We start from the raw sequence: 17,709 nt of genomic DNA, 5'->3' as shown, positions 1-17,709 counted from the left end.
GCAACGCTCTTGGTCAGCTCTTTCATCTGGAGGCGTAGTCCTGCAGGGGAGTCGTCATCCAGAGTCTGGGCATCGGCCTCAGCAGAGACGGGTGTATCTGGCGCCACCTCCTGGTGATACGTGAGGGCTTGACGCCTGGGGAGTACAGCACAGCTGGGCTGTCGCTCTGGGAGCGCTTGGATGGCTCTATCTTTGAATTGCGCAAAGGTCAGGTCTGGGTTCTGCATGGCTAAGAAATATAACTGAGCCCTTTGGTTACTGCACAGGAGCCCCTCGATGAACCGCTCTTTCAGGAGTTTATCTTCATCTTGCATGCTGCTGGGGTCACTCTGCTTGATGGCCCGCAGTGCCTCCTGAAGATTGAGGGCATAGTCCCGTAAGCTATCTTGCGGCCTCTGCTTGCACCCATAGAATGTCAATTTAATTTCCGTAGCGGTGCGGGTGTCAAAGGTGGTTTTTAGCTTTGCAAGGACCTGCTGTGCAATTTTCTTATCCGCGGCGGGCCAGGACTTCGCTTCTCTCAAAGCCGCGCCAAAGAGCTGTCCAGTTATCATATGAACCTTCTGAGGATCTGTCAGGGGATAAAACTCGAGCAGGCTGCAAATCCCCTCTTTAAAGTCAGTGAACGTGTGGGCTTCTCCGGAGTATCGCGGGAGCCAGGTGGCTCCTGGTAGGTACGGCATGGAGAAGGGCATTATGGCTGTTGTGGATGCAGCAGTGTCCAGCTGGCCGATGGGAGCGGCAGGCCCCGTGGCTTCCGGGGGTGGTACCAGGCCCATGGCTGCATCTACTACGGGGTCTGGAAGTGCCCCCGCGGCTGTGGCCGCCGCTTCTCCTGGATCTGACATGGCCGTTCCTCCTTCCTGCTAACCCCCCCCCCCCCCCCCCGGGGTCGGAGTTCCACTTCCGTAATCGGCACTTCACCGTGCCTTTTTGTTCGGCGCTCTTTTTGGCCGGCTCCGCCCACGAAACAATGGCTCCTCCCCTCGCGCCCCACTCGGCGCGGCAATGGCGGATTTTGGCGGCAATTAGCAATACACAGTCTTTGCAAGGGATCACAGTTCAAGTACAATTCAACACAGTTCCAAGGCACACATGACCTGATTCTTTCAGGCTTAAGTAGATCCTGTTCGTGACGCCAAGTTGGAGCGCCCCCAGACTCAGGGCCACGGGTTCTCGATACCGGGCCCCTCAGTCTCTGTATTGGGGTCGTCACGGTGGCTAGACCCGGTCCGTGACCCTGCTAAGGGGCGCCAAATAAAAGGTGATGGTGTGATGCGTGGTGCGAGGCGCGATGAATAACAAGGACACAGGGTTGCAGTCTCTTTACCTCTTTACTGAAGGCTTCGGGATCCGCAAATCAGAGCACTGCGAACACGGCTGGCTGAGACCGGCCGGTCCGAAGGCACATCCAGAGTTTCCTTTGCAGGTGGAAATCAGTGCCTACCCACTAGCGCCTGTGTGTTGTAGTCCTTCTCTGCTGAGCACCACGGGACAGTCCTCACAACTGTTGTGTCTGTGTTCGTTGTTCTTTCTCCCTCTCTTCGTCCCCCAGATGATATGGTTAGGACGCACCTGTATGACGGGAAGGCCTGGAGTTATTCTGGGACCCTAGAGACGCCCCTCTCCCACAGTTGCCTCCCTTGTCTGCTTAGGTGATTTAGGTGAGACAGCCAACCTATAATTAACTGTCCTGCCGTGTTGAAGTAATGCGTAAAGTCTCTTACTTTCTCGGTGCTCTGGCCACCGCTATGCGCCTCAGAAGGATGTTGCCTCGGTGTCACGGCACGACTCCTACTGGCTCTATCTCCTTTACACTGTGATCCCATTTCTCACTTCTCCACAATCAACTTCGCTTCGTGTCCTTTCTTAGAATACCGCCGCAAGGTAGTGCAGGCGTGGCTCCGTAACGATCTGTTCTCTTTCTAGACCGCTGTCAGGATCCCACCCCTGACAGGTCCTCTCCCGAACTCTCCCGGGCTCTTTCTGTCTAACTTCCTGTCCAACCCCCAGTTTTACCAGAGTGTGAAGAGTGGCCTACTAGATAGAACCACTCCCCCTGGTGGCCGGAGTGTGAAGTGTCATGTGTGTTTGTGATACCTGGTCAGAACTCCTTTAGTGCCATCAGACGTACCATCACCCCCCTTAGCGGCAGAGTGTCATACTGCAACGACCAGATCTCTGGGGCGCTGCACGTTCATTCCTCAACCAAGAATATGCAAAAACCCTAGTCCATGCCCTCATCATCTCTCGCCTTGACTACTGCAACCTCCTGCTCTGTGGCCTCCCCTCTAATACTCTCGCACCCCTCCAATCTATTCTAAACTCTGCTGCCCAACTAATCAACCTGTCCCCCTGCTATTCCCCGGCTTCTCCCCTCTGTCAATCCCTTTACTGGCTTACCATTACCCAGAGACTCCAGTACAAAAGCCTAACCATGACATGCAAAGCCATCCACAACCTGTCTCCTCCATACATCTGTGACCTCGTCTCCTGGCACTTTCCTGCACGCAACCTCCGATCCTCACAAGATCTCCTTCTCTACTCCCCTCTTATCTCCTCTTCCCACAATCGTATACAAGATTTCTCTTGCGCATCCCCCGTACTCTGGAACTCTCTACCCCAACACATCAGACTCTTGCCTTCCGTAGAAACCTTCAAAAAGAACCTGAAGACCTACCTCTTCCGACAAGCCTACAAACTGCAGTAACCACTGATAGACCAAACCGCTGCACGGCCAGCTCTACCCTCACCTACTGTATTCTCACCCATCCCTTGTAGATTGTGAGCCCTCGCAGGCAGGGTCCTCTCTCCTCCTGTACCAGTCGTGACTTGTATTGATTAAGATTATTGGACTTGTCTTTTATTATATATACCCCTCCTCACATGTAAAGCGCTATGGACTAAATGGCGTAATAATAATAATAATAATAATAATAAATTATATATATATATATATTTACATATATATATTATATATATTTGTATTTTGAGCTTAAAATATTTTTTCCAATTGTGTATCAATTAAAATGTTACATTGTTTGTCTTTTACAGGTTATTTATTTCCCTGCGCATTCAACTTTGGTGTAGTCTGTAGTCGTAATTCAGCTGAAAGAAGCTCAGAAAAGACTGATAAAAGATTTATAAGCTCTCCTGTCAGACCATCAGAATGAGCTCACTGATGGATTATTAGTTAACTCATTCTACAGCAACACAGTGGCTATAGACGGCAAACCGGGCAAACATTTTAATGATGTCACATTGCAAAAATGATTTTTAGGCTCAATTACATGCATTTAAATAAAAAAAAAAAAAAGAGAAACTTGCCAGTCTTAGCAAAATAACTGATGGCATATACCAGGTCTCTCTTCTTATACAAGTAATTTGTTTGGCATAGTTGAATATCTACATGATTGTGAAGATCTATCAATATCAGAAGTGGGTCAAGAGAATGGAGTACCAGGCCAAGAGAATGGAGTTCCAGGTCAAGAGCATGAAGTATCAGGTCAAGTGCATGGAGTATCATATCCTGCACGCAACCTCCGATCCTCACAAGATCTCCTTCTCTACTCCCCTCTTATCTCCTCTTCCTATAATCGCATACAAGATTTCTCTCGCGCATCACCCCTACTCTGGAACTCTCTACCACAACATATCAGACTCTCACCTACCATCGAAACCTTCAAATAGAACCTAAAGACCCACCTCTTCCGACAAGCCTACAACCTGCAGTAACCACCGATCGACCAAACCATTGCACGACCAGCTCTACCCTCACCTACTGTATCCTCACCCATCCCTTGTAGATTGTGAGCCCTCTCTCCTCGTCTACCAGTTGTGACTTGTATTGTTCAAGATTAATGTACTTGTTTTTATTAAGTATACACCTCCTCACATGTAAAGCGCCATGGAATAAATGGCGCTATAATAATAAATAATAATAATATCAAGTGCATGAAGTACCAGACCAAGAGCATGGAGTACCAGGTTAAGAGCATGGAGTATCAGATCAAGAGCATGGAGTACCAGATCAAGAGCATGGAGTACCAGATCAAGAGCATGGAGTACCAGGTTAAGAGCATGTAGTAACAGGTCAAGAGCATGGAGTAACAGGTCAAGAGCAAGGAGTACCGGGTCAAGAGCAAGGAGTACCAGGTCAAGAGCATGTAGTATCAGGAAAAGAGCATGGAGTACCAGGTCAAGAGCAAGGAGTACCAGGTCAAGATCAAGGAGTACTAGGTTAATAGCATGCAGTATCAGAACAAGAGCAGTACCAGGTCAAGAGCATGCAGTACCAGGTCAAGAGCAAGGAGTACCAGGTCAAGAGAGTGGAATAGCAGGTCAAGAGAATGGAGTAGCAGGTCAAGAGCATGGACTATAAGGTCAAGAGCATGGAGTACCAGGTCAAGAACATGGAATACCAGGTCAAGAGCGTGGAGTACCAGGTCAAGAGCATGGAGTACCAGGTCAAGAGCATGCAGTATCAGGACAAGAGCATGGAGTACCAGGTCAAGAGCATGCAGTACCAGGTCAAGAGAATGGAGTAGCAGGTCAAGAGAATGGTGTACCAGGTCAAGAGCATGGACTATAAGGTCAAGAGCATGGAGTACCAGATCAAGAGAATTGAGTACCAGGTCAAGAGCATGGAGTATCAGGCCAAGAGCAAGGAGTACCAGGTCAAGAGCATGGGGTATCAGGTCAAGAGCAAGAAGTACATGGTTAAGAGCAAGGAGTACCAGGTCAATGGCATGCAGTATCAGAACAAGAGCATGGAGTACCAGGTTAAGAGCATGCAGTACCAGGTCAAGGGAATGCAGTACCAGGACAAGAGAATGGAGTACCAGGTCAAAAGCATGCAGTGCCAGGTCAAGAGCAAGGAGTATTAGGTCAAGAAAATGGAGTAGCAGGTAAAGAGAATGGTGTACCAGGTCAAGAGCATGGACCATAAGGTCAAGAGCATGGAGTTGTGACTTGTATTGTTCAAGATTAATGTACTTGTTTTTATTAAGTATACACCTCCTCACATGTAAAGCGCCATGGAATAAATGGCGCTATAATAATAAATAATAATAATATCAAGTGCATGAAGTACCAGACCAAGAGCATGGAGTACCAGGTTAAGAGCATGGAGTATCAGATCAAGAGCATGGAGTACCAGATCAAGAGCATGGAGTACCAGATCAAGAGCATGGAGTACCAGGTTAAGAGCATGTAGTAACAGGTCAAGAGCATGGAGTAACAGGTCAAGAGCAAGGAGTACCGGGTCAAGAGCAAGGAGTACCAGGTCAAGAGCATGTAGTATCAGGAAAAGAGCATGGAGTACCAGGTCAAGAGCAAGGAGTACCAGGTCAAGATCAAGGAGTACTAGGTTAATAGCATGCAGTATCAGAACAAGAGCAGTACCAGGTCAAGAGCATGCAGTACCAGGTCAAGAGCAAGGAGTACCAGGTCAAGAGAGTGGAATAGCAGGTCAAGAGAATGGAGTAGCAAGTCAAGAGCATGGACTATAAGGTCAAGAGCATGGAGTACCAGGTCAAGAACATGGAATACCAGGTCAAGAGCGTGGAGTACCAGGTCAAGAGCATGGAGTACCAGGTCAAGAGCATGCAGTATCAGGACAAGAGCATGGAGTACCAGGTCAAGAGCATGCAGTACCAGGTCAAGAGAATGGAGTAGCAGGTCAAGAGAATGGTGTACCAGGTCAAGAGCATGGACTATAAGGTCAAGAGCATGGAGTACCAGATCAAGAGAATTGAGTACCAGGTCAAGAGCATGTAGTATCAGGCCAAGAGCAAGGAGTACCAGGTCAAGAGCATGGGGTATCAGGTCAAGAGCAAGAAGTACATGGTTAAGAGCAAGGAGTACCAGGTCAATGGCATGCAGTATCAGAACAAGAGCATGGAGTACCAGGTTAAGAGCATGCAGTACCAGGTCAAGGGAATGCAGTACCAGGACAAGAGAATGGAGTACCAGGTCAAAAGCATGCAGTGCCAGGTCAAGAGCAAGGAGTATTAGGTCAAGAAAATGGAGTAGCAGGTAAAGAGAATGGTGTACCAGGTCAAGAGCATGGACCATAAGGTCAAGAGCATGGAGTACCAGATCAAGAGAATGGAATACCAGGTCAAGAGCGTGGAGTACTAGGTCAAGAGCATGGGGTACCATGTCAAGAGCATGGAGTACCAGGTCAAGAGCATGCAGTACCAGGTGAAGTACATGGCATATCAGATCAAGAGAATGGAGTACCAGTTCAAGAGCATGGAGTACCAGGTCAAGAGCATGGAGTACCAGGTCAAGAGCATGGATTACCAGGCTTATATACAGACCACAGACCAGCTACACAAATACATATTAACCCATGAACACTGGGCCAGGAGCCGAGTAGTACTCATCAGTCCCACAACCTGATGTTCAGCAATTACTGATGAGCGAACATGCTAGAATAAGGTGTTATCCCAGCATGCTTAGGTGCTAACCGAGTGACTTCAGCATGCTCAAAGAATGCGGTCGAGTCCTCACGGCTGCATGTCTCATGGCTGTTGGACAGCTGCAGCACATCCGGGGATTGTCTGTTTATTAGGAAATCATGTGTTGCGGCTGTCTAACAGCAATGAGACATGCAGCCACGAGGACTCGAACGCATTTTTCGAGCACGCTGTAGTCACTCAGTTAGCACCCGAGTATGCTGGGATAACACCTTATCCAAGCACATTCACTCATCACTAGCATCAATGTAATGAGGTCATCATGCTATTGACCCCATCTCACTGCTGTTACTACCACAGTATCATAGAGGCATTGAAAACACCACAGAAACGGGGAATAGTAAGCGCTCTACGGAGGAGCCAAAGATTGAAGAGAGGGCCAATGTGAGGACATTATGGTTAGGGGCAGTGTGGAGGGACATTATGGAGCTGTATGGGGGATAGTATGGATAGTATGAAGTGTAGCGTGGGGAACAGTATGCAGAGGTGAAAGCATCAGGGGACAGTGGAGAGGAGCAGCATGGGATAACAGTATGGAGAGGTAGCAGCATGGAGAGACGGTAAAGATGGGGACAGCATGAGGGTGAACAGTTTGGAGGACATAGTTCATGAGGAAGAACAATGTGGCAGTTATAGTTCACAAGCGAAGACTCTGTGTGGCAGTTATAGTTCACAAGCGAAGACTCTGTGGCAGTTATAGTTCACAAGAGAAGACTCTGTGTGGTGGTTATATTTCATAAGGGAGGACAGTGTGGTGATTAGAATTTATAATAATTGACAGTGTGGTGGTTTCAATTAATATGGGGGGACAGTGTGTAGGCAATGATTGAAGTACTAAGTTTGGTGCTGAATTCATATACGGATGATGGTTCTGGCGCTGAATTCATGTACTGATGGTAGTTTTGGTAATGGATTAATTTACGTTATAAGGTTCCATTTAAAAAAAATTGTTTGCAGCCTTTGGGATTGATTCAGTATGACAATGTGGTGTTTGGACCCAAAAATATTTTGTACCCCTCTAGTAGAAGGTGCCTGCACATTTCCCCAAAAGCACCACTGTGTCCATACAAGCAAACTTTGTAACAATCAATCTTGCCTATTTTTACAATTGGGTTTCGTTAAAAATGTTGCACTGTTTGGCTTTTAAAGTCTATTTGTTTTCGTGCACATTCAACTTTGATGTGGTCTATGGTCATCAATCAGCTGAGAGAAGCTCAAAATAATAATAAAAAAAAAAAGATTTACAAACTCTCCCATTGGAGCATCAGAATGCGCTCACTGACAGATCCTTAGTTAACTCATTCTGCAGCAAACACTAGACAGTGTAACGCCACATGTAATTTTCTCTATGTTCAGGCTGTTGTCTGGAGCAGGAAGTGCATAAGAAGTAATGAATAAAAGAAGAACGAAAACTGGACATTTAACTTGCTAAAAAATCCTCTTTAAAGTACCAGATAAAAGCCTTTTTAAAAGGTAGTGTTAAAGGGATTATCTATAGTGATGATCGAACATGCTCGGATAACGTACATGTGTTGTGACTGACTTCCACCGCAAAACATACAGCCGCAGGGTCTCAAAAATATTATCCGAGCACTCCCAAAATATTCGGATAACATGCTATCCGAGCACGTTCGCTCATCACTAATTATCTACCTTTGTGGACATTTTTTTCTTTTTGTTTAAATATATGGATTTGGGGCTATAAATCATTTTTGAAATTGGGTTTTTATTAAACATTTTGCACCCATTTGGCTTTTAGAGGTTCCTTATTTTTCCAGCACATTCAACTTTGATATGATCTATGGTCATCTATCAACTGGGAGAAGCTCGTAAAAATATTACAAACTAACCCACTGTACAGTCAGAATGAGCTCACTGATAGATGCTTAGTAAACTCATTCAGCAGCTAACAATGGACAGTGCAACACAGAGGCTACAGAAAACAAACTTTTTAGTGAAACAGCGTAACACCACTGCGCAGCAGCACAAGCGCCACCTGGTGCCGAAAGAATGGTCAGATGAGCCGAGTCAGAAACAGTCAGGACAAGAAGTATCAGAGGTTACAGCAATACATATGGTCAAATAGAAGACAGAAGTCAGAGCCAGATGGGAGCAGAGATAACAGAGACAAGAGACAGTCAATAAGGTCAGAAGACAAGCCGGGTCACATACCAAGAGGTCTAAGAAAGAGGAGAGAACACTAAGACAAGTGGGGAGGCAGGAAAGGGAAGTCAAAGGAACATAGTAAATGGGCAGAGGACAAGATGCGGTATCAAGGGGTCAGCTTCTCTAGCCTGGGAGCATGAGCTATTACTGACATTGGTCTGCAGGACACAGCAGACTGAAATAGCCACACAGAAACCAAAACGAGGCAGAGAAGGTTAACTCCCACATGACCAGACTGGGGAGAGAATAACATGAAACAAACCCTGGCCTGGATCATGACAGTTTTAGTCCCAAATTCATACATTTAATTAAAAAAATAAATTGAGTTACATTGAGATTATACTTGTAAAAAGGTTTCTACAGCTATTCTCATACAGATGATTAAAGTAAGTACACCAGCCACATCAGGTATACAAGATCAATTTAATAATGTATGTCCTATTATAAAATGTTATGACAGATTCACTTTAAACCAAATATTGAACATGGAGCCTCAATAATGCTAGGCCAAACAGATATCAATGCTGGTTCTTATTTGGGGAATTGTGGTTCAAATGTTATAGTCAGGGCACAAACAACAGAAGGAGGTCACGAGGCAACAAACTCACCAATAATGAATGTTGCTGCAAATCCTAGTGGGGCGTGAACCCACGCAAGTCCTTTTGTAGGAAGGTAAACTATTTCTGCGGTGCCATTTATATAGGCGCCTCCGACCCATGTGGCTGTGTAAACAGAACAGAGAAAAGGCATTCGTGCCATTGAGATCTTTCTGAAACTGTAAAGGGGTTACATCACATTCTGTTCACTATGGGCAAAATCTGCTATTAAAGGTTCTGCTGGTCACCCTTGGAAACAGACAACAGTTTAAGTCCACCCGCCGACAGACATGTGACCTAAGTGACATCATACACATCGGAGTAATGTCGATGAACCTTCCAATCTGCACAGGACCGGAGAACAGCAGTGTGTATATGGCGGCCTCTTATACTGGAGCCCTGTTACATCTCCTGCGACTCCAGTGCTGAAGTTCCGATGGTTCACAATGGTTTTGTTTGCTTTGATGAGGCACCAGATATCCAGAAGTGTAAAAATCATGTAGATGTACATAATTTACTTACTGTTTACTTACTGTTACATACTTAGGCAGTTAACTGGTTCATGCAGCTTTACATGAACACCTGAACCTTACACTATGGCCGGTCCGAACAACGAAAGCAATTGTTACCATCCACCTCTCGTGTGTCCCCTTTTCCTATAGATTGTAAGCTTGCGAGCAGGGCCCTCATTCCTCCTGGTATCTGTTTTGAACTGTGATTTTTGTAATGCTGTAATGTCTATTGTCTGTACAAATCCCCTCTATAATTTGTTGCGCTGCGGAATATGTTGGCGCTATATAAATAAATGTATTATAATTTATTATTTATTATTACTTATATATTGTATACAGTGGGGAAAAAAAGTCTTGAGTCAGCCACCAATTGTGCAAGTTCTCCCACTTAAAAAGATGAGAGAGGCCTGTAATTGACTTCATAGGTAGACCACAACTATGAGAGTCAAAATGAGAAAACAAATCCAGAAAATCACCTTGTCTGATTTGGCAAGATTTATTTTGCAAATTACGGTAGAAAATAAGTATTTGGTCACCTAAAAACATGCAAGATTTCTGGCTCTCACAGACCTGTAACTTCTTCTTTAAGAGGCTCCTCTGTCCTCCACTCATTACATGTAGTAATTGCTCCGGTTTGAACTTGTTATCAGTATAAAAGACACCTGTCCACAACCTCAACCAGTCTGACTCTAAACTCCACTATGGTGAAGACCAAAGAGCTGTCGAAAGACACCAGAAACAACATTGTAGCCCTGCACCAGGCTGGGAAGACTGAATCTGCAATAGGCAAGCAGCTTGGTGTGATGAAATCAACTGTGGGAGCAATGATAAGAAAATGGAAGACATACAAGACCACTGATAATCTCCCTCGATCTGGGATTCCACACAAGATCTCACCCCGTGGGGTCAAAATGATCACAAGAATGGTGAGCAAAAATCCCAGAATCACACAGGGGGACCTAGTGAATGACCTGCATAGAGCTGGGACCAAAGTAAAAAAAGGCCTACCATAAGTAACACACTACGCCACCATGGACTCAGATCCTGCAGTGCCTGACGTGTCCCCCTGCTTAATCCAGTACATGTCTGGGCCCGTCTGAAGTTTCCTAGAGCGCATTTGGATCATCCAGAAGAGTATTGGGAGAATGTCATATGGTCTGATGAAACCAAAGTAGAACTGTTTGGTAGAAACAAAACTCGTCATGTTTGGAGGAGACAGAATGCTGAGTTACACCCAAAGAAAGCCATACCTACTGTGAAGCATGGGGGTGGCAACATCATGCTTTGGGGCTGTTTCTCTGCAAAGTGAACAAGACGACTGATCCGGGTACATGACAAAATGAATGGGGCCATGTATCGTGAGATTTTCAGTGCAAACCTCCTTCCATCAGTAAAGGCAATGAAGATGAAACGTGGATGGGTCTTTCAGCATGATAATGATCCCAAGCACACCGCCAGGGCAACGAAGGAGTGGCTTCGTAAGAAGCATATGAAGGTCCTGGAGTGGCCTAGCCAGTCTCCAGATCTCAACCCCATAGAAAGCCTTTGGAGGGAGTTGAAAGTCCGTGTTGCCCAGCGACAGGCCCAAAACATCACTGCTCTAGAGGAGATCTGCATGGAGGAATGGGCCAACATACCAACAACAGTGTGTGGCAACCTTGTGAAGACTTACAGAAAACGTTTGACCTCTGTCATTGCCAACAAAGGATATATAGCAAAATATTGAGATGAACTTTTGTTAATGACCAAATACTTATTTTCCACCATAATTTGCAAAATAAATCTTGCCAAATCAGACAAGGTGATTTTCTGGATTTGTTTTCTCATTTTGACTCTCATAGTTGTGGTCTAACTATGATGTCTATTACAGGCCTCTCTCATCTTTTTAAGTGGGAGAACTTGCACAATTGGTAGCTGACTAAATATCTCACCCCCCCACCACCACCACTGTATATATATATTTTATAGCAATCTATCTGTCCCATATCTGTCTATTTATCAATTATAACCAGTTGGTGTGCTCCAGCTAGTTGCTGCTTTTTGTCTAGATAGATTTATACATGTGAGAGAAAGAAAGAAAATTGAAAGCAGCACAAGCAAACAATGCAGTTATATGGGTGCAAAAAACTTTCCAACCATTGACCGCTCCTCCAAAAAATGAAGACAGCACATAATTTAGGAAAAAAGTAGAAATTGTGGTTTAATAGCTTATTGGGGCTCAGCGATGTTCCGGTTCAACTGGAACCTTTTCCAAATAGATAGATAATAGATACATAGATGATAGATATAAGATAGATATGATAGATAGAAATGGGATAAATAGATAATTATCTATCTCATATTTAGCTGTGACTATTTGTACTAATTATCTCCTGTTCGGAGATCCACAGACATAATCCCTTCCACTTCACTTGGAGGATCCTGAACTTCCTAATCAGTTTACTATTTCAAGTCACAATTTAAAACTTAATTAATGAATTTAAGACAGGAAACTACAATAACGATTTAAAAAACTGAAGAATGGACTAAATGACACAGCTCCTTAGATGACTTTAGGATAGATGGAGGTTCTATTTGTGGCTCCCAAACAAGCTTTCTAGTGTTTCTGATGGAATGAAAAGTGTATAAAAAATACCAGAATCTGACAGATCCCCAAAAAGTGAATGATGAAGCAGTGTCCACCTGTACCTATTTTGACTATTTGGGAAACAGACAAATTGATCTGACACATTGGTGATCTTTCTGGTTTGGGGTATCTCATTAAAGTCCTAGGTCTGTTAATATCTATTTGGATTTATTGGAACAGGTCTCCAACATCAATGATAATCATGATGGAAATTTACTACCATCACTTGATAAATTAAAGGCACTCTCCGAGGATGAAGGTAACCTACTGGATCTTTCTGTACAAGAATGTTAGTTTATATACCCCAAATTGCAGACAAAAACAAACAAAAATGAGGAAATTATTTGTAGAAAATGTAAAAAAGTTTAAGTGAAAAATGTCAACATTTTTCAAATTCTGTTCTTAATCCCATAGACATTAGCCATTTCCTATACTTACCTGTAGTTGTGAATAGCCCTACGAATATATTCAAGTTCCTTCCTCCGACAATGGCCACCTCGGTTTGCTTCATATTTTTCTCACTTCTTTTGGCTTTCCAGGCAGCCCAGAGACCGGTCAATAAAGTCATAGCGTAGAAAATGATGACAGCTATCAAGCCGGGAACATTCAGAGCCATCTTCTCAAAAACTTTCTAAAGTAGATAGACAGAGGCGAGCATAGTAGATTCACCGATGGCTCCTGATGTAGAAAATCCTTTGAAATTTACCCACTTGTGGTTGACTGATCTATTTACTGGGTCACCATGTGCCGCACTACTGCTGGGTCAGCTCATCTCCTAGACCTCTTGTACTTGTGCAAGAAAAAAAAACTTTTCTAGTCCCTCCAACAATAACTGGCAGGGGGGGACGTTTTTGGCTGAAGGCCCAGGAGCTTCATTCAGATGTGGAAGAAGTAGAAGGAAGCTTGTGTTTATGTTCTTTATGTTTGTCTCTTTCTTGTCTTTTCTTTGTTTCTTTCACTTTGCCCTTGCTCAAAATTCAGGACCAATTCAAGATCAAGACACTACTGCAGAAATGTATTCAGGGCAGCTGGCAATTGACAAAAACATCACAATGGTTCCTGCCCCCTGTACCTGGGACAGCAAGGAGACCCGACTTGTATACCCAAAGGGGTTGTCTTCATAGGACCTCTTTGAATGGTAAAATAATTTTGAGATATTGTAAATGTTGGCAGATATGCAACAGATACATATTTGTGTGGAGGAGGAGTTTACACTTTTCTGACAGTAGATGGCGATGTTGTTACTGTTACATGCTTAGTTGAATGTAATGCATATACTTGTTGTACTTTATGTCACGCCGTAAGCGGTGTTAAAGGGGCAGGATGGCGTACTGGGATCTGCACCTGTCCCTACCACTTTAATGGGGCCCTGGCTTTCCCTTATCTCGGGGGTACCTATGATGGTTAGGAGGCCCAAGCTGCCAGCGTCTCCCTGTCTCCTGTGCAGGCCCTATAAGTGGCCCCCTTTCCCCCGCCAGGGTGGAGGACTGCACCAGTGTATAAACACAACAATAAACAGGGTATACAGACAAGGTAACTAAAAGTCTCAAACTCACCAAATGCTCACACAACCACAGAGGGTACACATAGAAGGGAAGAGAAGGAGAAAACTAGGAAGGAAAACAGGTTTAATAAGCAACCAAAACCGCAGACACCAATCTCTGTAATAAACCTCCAAGCTCCAAATATCACTCTCCTTCAACCTCCAAGCCAGGCAGCAGAACTGATCACTGACACTAGCTGTAGTCAAGGCTGGGTCTATCTATATAGAGGAGGAGATTACAAAAATCCACTTCAGCTGAGAGACCCAGCTCACAGCAGCTTAGCAAATAAGGTTAACTCCTGCACTGCTGGCACAAAGCAGCCAGGTCAAAATACAGGAGAAGAGCTTCTGTTCACTGTGTGTGTGAACGAGGCCCAGAGCGCTGCGGTTCTCTGGAACCTCTCTGTCGCGGTAGCCCCGTGACACTTTATGCACATAGAAAAGAAACTTTTACCACCAAAAAATGTCCTTATAAGATTGTTTATGGCACTTCCAAAACAGTATATTATCCAAAGCGGACTTAAATCTAATTAGCCGCAAGAAGAGAACCAGATGATAAACAAGTACATGTAGATCTTTATTTATCTTTAAATGTATAAAAACAGCAAGACAAAACAATATCTCCAAAACATAGTATCCAAAGGAGAGAAGGATCGGCTCACACTACAGCAGATTATATCATAATGTTTCAATAACCCTATACGGTGATCTACTCTGTGCTTTGAAAAAATCCAAATACAATGCTACCTTCTGCTGCAGGTATGTAAGGGCAATGGTAATCCATACAAAGTTTGCCCTACCCACAAAAAGGAGATCCGGCCCTTAATAGTCGGCACATGTATCCACTATACCTAATTATTAGTTATTTACCTTGGGAAGAGAATCCCTAAACAAATTCCGTGATTTTTTCAAAGCACACAGTAGATCAACGTATAGGGGTATTGAAACATCTACTATATAATTGTCTAAGGGTCCCATCTGTCAGTCAGTCTGTCTTTCTGTCTGTCTGTCTGTCACAGATATTCATTGGTCGTGGCCTCTGTCTGTCATGGAAATCCAAGTCGCTGATTGGTCGCGGCAAAACAGCCACGACCAATCAGCGACGGGTACAGTCCGGAAGAAAATGGCCGCTCCTTACTCCCCGCAGTCAGTGCCCGGCGCCCGCATACTCCTCTCCATTCACCGCTCACACAGGGTTAATGCCTGCGGTAACGGACCGCGTTATGCCCCGGGTAATGCACTCCATTACCGCTGCTATTAACCTTGTGTGTCCCCAACTTTTTACTATTGTTGCTGCCTAAGCGGCATCAATAGTAAAAAAATGTAATGTTAAAAATAATAATAAAAAGAAAACCTGCTATACTCACCCTCCGCTGTCCGACGATCCGCTCACGCCTGCCGCCATCTTCCGTTCCCGGAGATGCATTGCGAAATTGCCCAGAAGACTTAGCGGTCTCACGATCCCAGGGGGTGAGTATATAAATATTTTTTATTTTAATAATTTTTTTAACAGGGATATGGTGCCCACACTGCTGTATACTACGTGGGCTGTGTTAGATACCGCGTGGCTGCTACTGTATATACTACAAAGGCAGTGTTATATACTATGTGGGCTGTGTGATATACTCCGTGGGCTGTGCTATATACTGCGTAAGCTGTGCTATATACTATGTGGCTCTGTGCTGTATACTACGTGGCTCTGTGCTGTATACTACGTAGCTGGGCAATATACTATGTGACTGGGCAATATACTATGTGGATGGGCAATATACTACGTGGCTCTGTGCTGTATACTACGTGACTGGGCAATATACTACGTGACTGGGCAATATACTACGTGACTGGGCAATATACTACGTGGCTGGGCAATATACTACGCGGTTGGGCAATATACTACGTGACTGGGCAATATACTACGTGACTTGGCAATATACTACGTAACTGGGCAATATACTACGTGACTGGGCAATTTACTACGTAGCTGGGCAATATACTACGTGTCTGTGCTGTATACTACGTGGGCTGTGCTATATACTACGTGGCTCTGTGCTGTATACTACGTGGCTCTGTGCTGTATACTACGTAGCTGGGCAATACTACATAGCTGGGCAATATACTACGTGACTGGGCAATATACTGCGTGGCTGGGCAATATACTACGTGACTGGGCAATATACTACGTGACTGGGCAATATACTACGTGGGCTGTGCAATATACTATGCGGACATACATATTCTAGAATACCTGATGCGTTAGAATCGGGCCACCATCTAGTTATGATATAATCTGCTATAGTGTGAGCCGATCATTCTCTCCTTTGGATACTATATTTTGGAGATATTGTTTTGTCTTGCTGTTAAATAAAGATCTACATGTACTTGTTTATCATATGGATCTCGTCTTGCGGCTAATTAGATTTAAGTCCGCTTTGGATAATACACCATAGAAAAGAAAAGCGGATTGGCACATACCGTCCCATGCAACAAAATCCTTTATTGTGGCATCATCATGCCAAATGATGACCTGTTGAAGCGCAATGTAAGCGTGAAATGATTGTTGTCTGTATTTGCTCCACTGTTTTATCTGCCTGCTGTTGGTATGATGATGCCACAATAAAGGATTTTGGTATGTGCCAATACTTTCTTTTCTATGAACATACAGATTCTTTTTCTTTGGAAGTGGCACCCGTAATCCCTGGTGTGTGTGCAGCTTCATCAACTTAAGGTCACACAGCTGTGCCTTTGTCCTGCTTCTCTTCTATGGTATGTGACTTGTTGTTCCGGACTGGACTAAGGGAATGCAGTGGACGTAGTGTATATGGACCTTTCATAAGCTTTTCATATGGTGCCACACAAAAGGTTGATACAAAAAATGAGAACAATGGGGATAAGGGAAAGTATTTATAAGTGGGTTAAGAGCTGGCTCAGGGATAGGAAACAAAGAGTGGTAATTAATGGAGCACACTCAGACTGGGATAGCAGTGGGGTACCACAGGGGTCAGTATTGGGCCCTCTACTTTTTAACATATTTATTAATGACCTTGTAGGGGCATACAGAGTAGAACTTTCAATATTTTCAGATGACACTAAACTCTGCAGGGTAATCAATTCAGAGGAGGACAATTTTATATTACAGGAGGATTTATGTAAACTAGAAGCTTGGGCTGATAAATGGCAAATGAGCTTTAATGGGGATAAATTTAAGCTCATGCACTTGGGTAGAGCAAAAAAGATGTATAATTATGTGCTTAAATGTAAAACACTGGGCAAAACTGTCAATGAAAAAGACCTGGGTGTATGGGTGGACGACAAACACATTTAGTGGCCAGAGTCAGGCAGCTGCTACAAAGGCAAATAAAATAATGGGATGCATTGAAAGAGGCAAAGATGCTCATGAGGAGAACATAATTTTACCTCTATACAAGTCACTTCTGCGACCACACTTACAATACTGTGTACAGTTCTGGTCTCCGGTGTACAAGAAAGACATAGCTGAACTAGAGCAGGTGCAGAGAAGATCGAGCAAGGTTATTAGAGGACTGGGGGGTCTTTAATACCAAGAAAAGTTGTGGTTATTTAGTTTGGATAAACGAAGGCTAAGGGGTGATCTTATTTTCATGTATAAATATTTGAGGGGACAGTACAGAGACCATTTACAGGATGAAAATGATGAAATGGTAAGAAACGATGTTGAGAAGGCTGAACTTTTAACTTCCTGTTTTGCATCTGTTTTCTCTCAGAAATAAAATGTAAAATCAACTGATTTTCACTGTGATATTAAGGG

General features: G+C 44.1%; 1 protein-coding gene across 1 annotated transcript in view; it reads right to left on the bottom strand.

Annotated features, from left to right (window-relative positions):
• The window catches only part of LOC138671192 (high-affinity choline transporter 1-like), a 57,688-nt gene extending 44,316 nt beyond the window's left edge, over positions 1-13,372 (bottom strand). The window contains exons 1-2 of the mRNA XM_069759152.1: positions 12,821-13,372; positions 9,257-9,370 (exon numbers count right to left, since the gene is read on the bottom strand). Coding sequence (XP_069615253.1) covers positions 9,257-9,370; positions 12,821-12,998 — 292 coding nt within the window. The 5' untranslated portion in view covers positions 12,999-13,372. The remainder of the gene's footprint in view (positions 1-9,256; positions 9,371-12,820) is intronic.
• Between the last annotated feature and the right edge of the window lie 4,337 nt (positions 13,373-17,709).

This window comes from Ranitomeya imitator, chromosome 3, assembly GCF_032444005.1.
Source record: "Ranitomeya imitator isolate aRanImi1 chromosome 3, aRanImi1.pri, whole genome shotgun sequence".
NCBI classification, from domain to species: Eukaryota; Metazoa; Chordata; class Amphibia; order Anura; family Dendrobatidae; genus Ranitomeya; species Ranitomeya imitator.
This window is presented reverse-complemented; position numbering and strand designations above follow the sequence as displayed.